At 33.6% G+C, this 8,015-nt stretch overlaps 1 protein-coding gene across 1 annotated transcript; it reads right to left on the bottom strand.

Annotated features, from left to right (window-relative positions):
- Positions 1-1,421: 1,421 nt before the first annotated feature.
- Positions 1,422-4,645, bottom strand: LOC106340684. Its single transcript, XM_013779525.1, has 6 exons — positions 3,339-4,645; positions 2,598-3,163; positions 2,173-2,499; positions 1,997-2,077; positions 1,793-1,908; positions 1,422-1,720 (listed from the first exon to the last, which is right to left on the bottom strand). Exons 1-5 carry the CDS (start codon positions 4,453-4,455, stop codon positions 1,804-1,806), a joined length of 2,196 nt encoding a protein of 731 aa, XP_013634979.1. The 5' UTR covers positions 4,456-4,645; the 3' UTR covers positions 1,422-1,720; positions 1,793-1,803.
- Positions 4,646-8,015: the final 3,370 nt, after the last annotated feature.

The raw sequence follows: 8,015 nt of genomic DNA, 5'->3' as shown, positions 1-8,015 counted from the left end.
AGAGATTGAAGTAAGATATGTTCGATCATGCGACAATGCAGCCGACCTCTTCACAAAATCACTCCCTACCTCGGTATTCAGAAAACACATCCATAACATTGGAATGCGCCATCAGAAGGATATATGACTGCTTATTCGAGGGGGAGCTTACGTAGTTGTAATCTTTTTACCTTACTATGGTTTTTCCCATTGGGATTTCCTAGAAAGGTTTTTAACGAGGCAACAAAGACGTTAAGCGAGAGCGGATAGTGACACCGGCCCCCAAGGGGGAGTGTTATGAAAGTCAAATAACACAGCCATCGCAATTGTTGAAAATATAAAGAAGTGGAGTCCGCTGCACTATTTGCACAGTAAATTTATTTCTATATATACGAACGTTTTCGTTCATTTGTAATTGCACCTCAACCTTCTCGTCTCTCTATAATAAACTCTTCCTATCAGTGTTAAAAATTCTACGGGTATAAATTTTGCTCTTATTCAAATTCCCGCGATATAATAAAATTCCACTTCTTTTCATAACAACAATTATTTAATCCATCCATATTTTTAAGGTTAGTCTTGGTCATAATCTCCGAACCTTTCGTATGAAGTAGAGACTTCTCTATGTGTTTAGTTTTTCTTCTGCAATTTTTTTTTTTTTTTTTTTGAAGTTCTTCTGCGAATTACAACCCAGCATGCTTTGTAGTACGATATAGAATTCTCTATAACTAATTTATCCACAGTATTTTATATTCTAGCTTACACTGAAGGGCAAAAAAATTCCTCACTTCACAATCTATACATTTACACTTTTTACACACAAAGGTGGCTCCTTATATTTTGCCTACCTTTGTAGTCAAATTAATCCCTTACCAATACATATTTAAAAATGTTGGGATTTGTCCAGTATTTCGTGCGGATTTGGTGGTAGAAATCAAACAAGATCGGATAATTGAAACCAAAATAATTACCAAAATGAAATATTACTTTCACAGTTTTATGGAAGTCTATAATATTTAGAAATATTCTTAATAAATTTATGAAAATTAGTGAAAAACATTAATCCAACTAGGTTCAATTAACAAATTTTATTTATATAAAAGGAGTTCATGTGTTTTCTTCTCTGTGTGCGCGCGATGTACACCAATCAAGCTGATTATAAGGTCTTATTTGATTTGGCTTATTAGATTTATTGGGTCATGCTTATCAAACATATGTGGTTGTTTGGGTAAATATATGACCGTGTGTGTGCATTATAAAACTTTACAATGGAGATAATACTCATTGGATAAAACTGTCTTCAATAGTGTAAAAATGTCATTTGGACAAAAAGAACAAAAAATATGTCATAACTCATTTTATTTTATGATTTTCTCAAGAAAAGTGTTTACTGCACGATATTATCTAAGAATATAGCCGAACAAAACAGACATGTATCTCCTCAGTCGCCGTGCGCTCTAAGGAAGCAAAACACACACACAAGAAACCTAAACATTCTCTCGCTATACCTTTTTCTTTTAATAGAAGTCTGCATTTGATAAGGCAACACAAACATAAATTTCCTATTCACAAATATCTTATCATTTCGCCATGTCTCGTACTCATATAGTCAGCCATATATTAACACCTGCAAAACTGGCCTCTGCAGCTATATTGGTGTTTGATTCTGTAAACCAAGTTAAATTGGTGTTCCCTTCATTGACTTTTCCGTGAGAATGGTAATGAACTTTCTGCATCAAAACTGGAGAATATAGGAAGAGAATCAGATTGTCTTCCTCGTAGCAGTTAAAACCAAAGCTCAGTCTGCGCTTACCATTTCATCAATTAATTGTTATGGCTATTGAGTTCTTCAGCTGATGGATCCGTGGACACTGATCTGCGGTCTTCTGCAGATTTAGACTCATCATTGATTAATGGTTCTTCAGATCCCTGACAGTATCATGTTCAATGTTATGCACTAACAAATATTTATATACTTTTTAGTTAAATAACTACAGGGACAAGGATAACTGCACACCTCTTGCTTCTCCTGAACTGTTTTCGTGGCATTCGAGCAAACGGTTTCTACTGTAGTTTCCTCTGTTGGGTCAGAATGTTCCTGCGAGGGAGAAAACAAATGATCTGTCAAACAAAGTACATGTTGTGAACGTTATACAGAATTGTGTATTTTTCTTTACGGAATTGAAAACTTACATTCGATTGATTACTAGATGATTCAGCCGGTGGATCCACATTCAGCAGCAGACCATCTGATGTATGATCAAGATCCTCCGAATGAGTATGGCTTAGAGGCAACATGTCTTGTAATACTGATGTTGGTGAAGTAGCAGAATCTTCAGAGTTTCCATGGTGATTTACACCAGAAGCTTCAGCTTCCGCTAATTGTTGCATCTCTTCTTGGTCATTTCTAACACATGGCTCTTCAGATTCTTGATGAGTCCTTTCGGATGGTTCAGGTTCATCAGAGTCATAACTCATCTTTATCTCATCAGCTGAGTTCCCCGGAAGTTTCTTCATATCCTGAGAAAAAGTTGCAAAGATTATGTTCAGTGTCTTAATATTTGTTATAAAAGAAAACATAACCATTTGCATGGATGGAAACAAAAACATGAACTGACCATAGGCTCCAATGTTGTTTCTTCTTTAACTTCTGGAGAAGCTAAAGACTTTGTTTCATTTAATTCTTGCTCAACTTTTCCCACAGGTAACACTTCACTTTCCCCACCATTAAGCCCCATTTCCTTACTAATCTCCGATTCATTGATAAACAACGATCTCTCTTCATCAGATGAGTCATTCCCATCAACTGAACTTGGAGGTGATCCGAGTTCAGAAACCTCAACTTGAAGATCAGAGTCAACGGAATGTGTTGACACATGACTTCTCTTTATGCTGTAACCAAAATGCTCCATGTATCTTTGCCTCGCGTTCGCCATTGAACTCGAACCACCGCTTCTTGGCACTAAACCCGCTAGAGATTTCACAGCACGGTCTTCATTTCGTTTGCAGAACGTTTCAGAAGCATCTGACTGGTCTGAAACATTGAAATCTTTCTCCCTTTCTCTAGGAGAAAGCGTTATGTTTGAGTCACTATCATCATTGTTTCTTATGGAATCTGTCTCTATCCGTACCTCCCCTACCTCCACATCACTTTCTTTCATTACAGGAAGCTGATCATTGCTACCTAAATCATCAAGAAAGTCTCCATGAGTTAAACAATTCTTAGTCCAAAATCATTATCTTCATCTGCATTTACAATAACAAAACTAGTACTCCTAATCTATATTATTATAAACTCTAAGAAAGCAAAAAAACTTAAAAGATTGACCATCCAGAATCGAAAAGAAAGAGCATTTTACCTTGCAGTGGCTTAGGCCTACCATCAACTGCCTTCCTCCACAAAGACTCTAAATTAGAATCATTTTGAGACTCTGATGGCAAGATTCTGTGGTGAAAGCTCTCATGGCGACAAAAGAAGATATCTTTAGGGTTAGCATCCGCAAACTCTTGCTGGAAACTATCTCCGGTAAGGTTCGGTTTCTCTTCCTGCGGATCATAAGGAAGGTCAAATGGGTTTCTTCTTGGTAACATAACGGAAGGTGCAGAGCCTGGCATGAGAACTCCATCGGCGTCGTTGTTTTCTCTATCCAAACCATAGTAGTTTCGACCTATACAGATCCTAGGAACTTCCATATCCATCAGGCCTCTCTCAGCTGCAAGTAAGAACAATCTCCTTGACCGTCTTCTCGTAATCAAATTCTCTAGCCTCTTGTTTCTTTCGATCTCGGATGTACCAAGATCCATTAGATTCTTCTGGTCATCCTCTGTCCACGCTACTATCACCGTGTTTGTTTCTTTCTCTTCTTCCTCTTCTGATGATGACGATGAGCATTCTAGTTCAGTTTCACCATCACAAACCCTCTCCAAAGGATCTTCGACAACAACGTACCCTTGGTTGTCGAGGTTAGACTCGACGAAGCTTTCTTCTGGTCCAAGCAACGTCCTGTCTCTTTTGAAAGTCTCCAGATCTGGAGCGATCGTCTCCGGTGGTAACTCTCCGTAGAGAGTTGTGAGAATAACTTTTCCTCTCTCGTCCTTGCTAGCTTGAGACGAGTCCCAATCTTTCCCGACCTCTTCCACTTCCCTTCTCGCGTTTCGTCGAACACTTCTTTGGTGCTTTAACTCAGCCTTCTCTGTTCTCCCCTCGCTAGAAACAGAGGATAAGCCACGATCTCTCCTCTGCTCCGCCTCACCATTCAGATGATTCCGAAGATAGAACGAAGCACAAGCTATCAACGGAGAAGAACAGAGGATGAAATACAAGATCCAAGGAAGGAAAGTGTACAAGAAGATGATGACAAACGCAGAAACACAAGAAGCAACTGGGTATCTCTTCACGTATCTGCACGTTCTGTTCGTTGAAAATCTGATCACTTTCCAGACGATAACACAGACATCTTTAGCATCAATACCCATGTCTTCTTCTTCTTCTTCAAGTAAAATCCCTGAAACTATGGAAAGAAAGATAGAAGAAGAGAGGTAGTCAAGCTTTACCTTTGAAACGATGACCAGTCAAAAAAGGAGGGGGTCTTTTTTGTAGATTTAGAAACTTGCTCTGTTTCTTTTTTTTTTTAGTAACTTGGTTATGGAGGGAATGTTTATGTACGGATCGGATCGTGCGGGGAAGACACAAAGCTGTGCTAATGAACGAATGAGTTAGTTGTATGCATGTTTTTCAAAGATTCTTTTGTCTTCTTTAGAGCATGATTAACCCGCGGTTCTTAGGACGAGGCTCGTCCTTAGCGAAAGTTAAGAAAAGAAACTGTTTCTTAACTTTTAACTAAAAAATCTAAGAACAGGTTCTTAAATAAGGACTTTAAGAATCAGTTCTTAGCTTTTTTAGTTAAAAATTAAGAAACAGTTTCTTAACTTCCGCTAAGAACCCCACTCTAAGAACCCCGGGTTAATCATGCTCTAAAGAATAAAAAAAACTCCGGTTTAATCATGCTCTAACACGTTTTGAAGTTTAGTTATTTACTTTAATTTTCAGGCTAACCCTTGTTTTTCTCCGTTTTTGTATTTATTTCCCGGATTTTTTAATGTGGCTTTTAGATGTGTAATTTAAGTTCACCGACCCATGACAAATTCTAGCATGAATAATTCGATCATAATACATCATTTCTTTGTGAATACAGTTGGATGGATATAGATTAAGATACTATTATTTTTTCTTCTTCTAAATATACAAATATAAACGAGTCAATGGTTGTTACTTGTAAGATTATCTTTCTGTTCAAGAATAAAATTCTTCTACTAGTAGTTTCGCAGGTAATTTTCGTAATTCAATTTCTGATAAGATAACAATGTTTATATTAGGAAATATTTGGAATTCTGGATTCTCTGTATGGATAATCTCGTGGAAGATTAGATGTGTTCGGGTGTTGATAGAATAGTGGTTGAATTTAGTCTATGATTATGAAGAGTATTCATCCGTAGAAAACTTCTTTACATGATGAGACGGAGAGAAAGAAAGTTATATGAGAAAATGACAACTGTTGATGGTAGTCGGGTAACACCGATATTTTTAACAAACCCCGGCTGAAGAACGAATAAGAAGAGTCAATTAGCTGAATAGACACGCCCTAAATACTCTAAATTCTTTATCCATTAAATATCCATTTAAAATTTCGGTAAATCTTCTTTCTCATCATGATCTTTAATGGATATCAAATGGTAGTATAAAATTTGCCTTAATTTTCAACAGAATTTAGCAATGTTTTGTAAACTGAATCCAAAACCGGATTTTTCGGACCATGAAGTAATATGGTTTGCTTGGATTTAATCGGGTTCAACCAAATTCAATTGATTTTAATCACGGAATAAAAATATAGAATTTGCCTTAATTTTCAACAGAATTTAGCAATGTTTTGTAAACTGAATCCAAAACCGGATTTTTCAGACCATGAAGTAATATGGTTTGCTTGGATTTAATCAGGTTCAACCAAATTCAATTGATTTTAATCACAGAATAAAAATATAACTAAATCTAAATGGTTTATTAGTTTTCTTCGATAACTTTACAGTCATAATTAAATTTAGTTATCAAAGTTTTTAATAATGATAAAATAAAATTTAAGTACAATTCAAGTGAAAATAAATATAAAATTAGTATTTGATTTCAAATATAAAATTAATAGATGGACTTTAAATATTTATAAATTGTGAGCTAAGATTTATTTGTATAATTTAAAAGACAAAAACAATTACCAAAATCGATATTTGATAATAAATTTCAAATATTTTTATTCTTTTAACTTGGATATGTTTCTGATTCATAGATTGAATCGATCTAACCATTGATTCCATGCAGATTTTAGAACACTGAAATTTAGCGACGGTGCTCCATCAAAAATCCTTTGAAAATAACCATTAATCTAATACTTTATAGTTATTTGATAACTGAAATTCTTACGAATTTCGTAAATTTTATTTTGCATTTCCAACAATGGTAAAACAAAAAGATTATGTCTTATTCAAGTATTTTGATTATTTTTTATCATAAATGAATGACTTTTTTACAATCGATGGATAAATTTGAAGACAATTTATGAACTCTCCATATAAAAATATATTTATAAACAGTATATAATGATGTGTTGAATGTTGGAAACATATAATATAAAATTAATTTTATCGAAAAGGGATTAAAACTTATTATAAGATTTGATATTGATAAAATGATTTAAAATTATATTATATTAATATAAGTTAACATTTCTTTCAAAAAAATATTATATTTTTCTTTCAAAAAATATATTATTTTATACTTTCACACATATTGAAAGATATATTAAATTTTGAGTATAAATATATTATTTTATGTAATTATTTCAAAAAATATAATATTTTATACTTTCACACATATTGAAAGATATATTAAATTTTGAGTATAAATATATTATTTTATGTAATTATGTATTTTCATAGATTAAAAATATATTAAAATCTGATTCCAAATATATTATTGCATGTGATTATATATTTTCCACAGTTTTAAAACTAAAATAAATTATTGAAAGAAGAAGTCAACAGAAATATGTATTTTGAAATATAAAAACGTAAAAAGATATATTTAAAATAATATTTCTCATAACATTTATCTTGTATAAATGAGTGTGTTTCTCACTTTAAACTAGACATGGACATAAAATCCATAACCCTATATCCGAACCGAACTCGAACTGAAAAACCCGATCCGTACCCAGTCTGAAATGTAAAAAAATATCTGAATTGGTCTTGTAAGGTGATACAAAACATATCCGAACCTGAAGTGTTATTAACCAAACCCGAATGGGTAACCTAGAAAAACCGAAAAAAATATCCGAAGAAACCGATCCGAATATCCAAAATAATATACAATATAATTCTTTGAAACATGAATATATACTTCAAACATTCAATTTTATATTTATTTTGATATGGTATCTAACAATAAGTATTTAAAATTTAAATAAGTACCTTAAATACTTAATTATATATAAATAAGTATATATTTATTATGTTTTGATTTTAAATTTTAGATTTTATTTCGGGTATATTCGAACCGATCCGATATAACCCGAATCCGAATGATATATGATTACTTTATGGATTCTATGATGTGATATAAAACTAACCAGAATCCGATGTGTTATATCCGAACCCAACCCGTACTTGCAAATTTACTAGAGTGAGACTTAAGAGGTGTTATAAAAGAGAACTGAAACCCAAAAAATCCGATCCGAATGTCAACGGATACCGAACGCCCAGTTTTAAACAATGAAAATTACAAAAGTTACCTAGGGAACCAACGGATGTTATTTAACGAAGAAAATAAAATAAAACCAATTAAGGGCCTTGTATTAATAACAAGTCTCCTCCTCCTTACGATTCTTATCAGAAAGGACGCTGACAAAAAATATCTGGGAAACAGGCGACACGTAAGCAAACTTATTGGATGCATTTGGATTCAGGAGTGACAAAATATCTATCACACC

This window comes from Brassica oleracea, chromosome C4 (assembly GCF_000695525.1).
Source record: "Brassica oleracea var. oleracea cultivar TO1000 chromosome C4, BOL, whole genome shotgun sequence".
Taxonomy (NCBI): Eukaryota; Viridiplantae; Streptophyta; class Magnoliopsida; order Brassicales; family Brassicaceae; genus Brassica; species Brassica oleracea.
The sequence above is the reverse complement of the archived record's forward strand: the minus strand, read 5'-3'. Positions and strand labels throughout refer to the sequence as shown.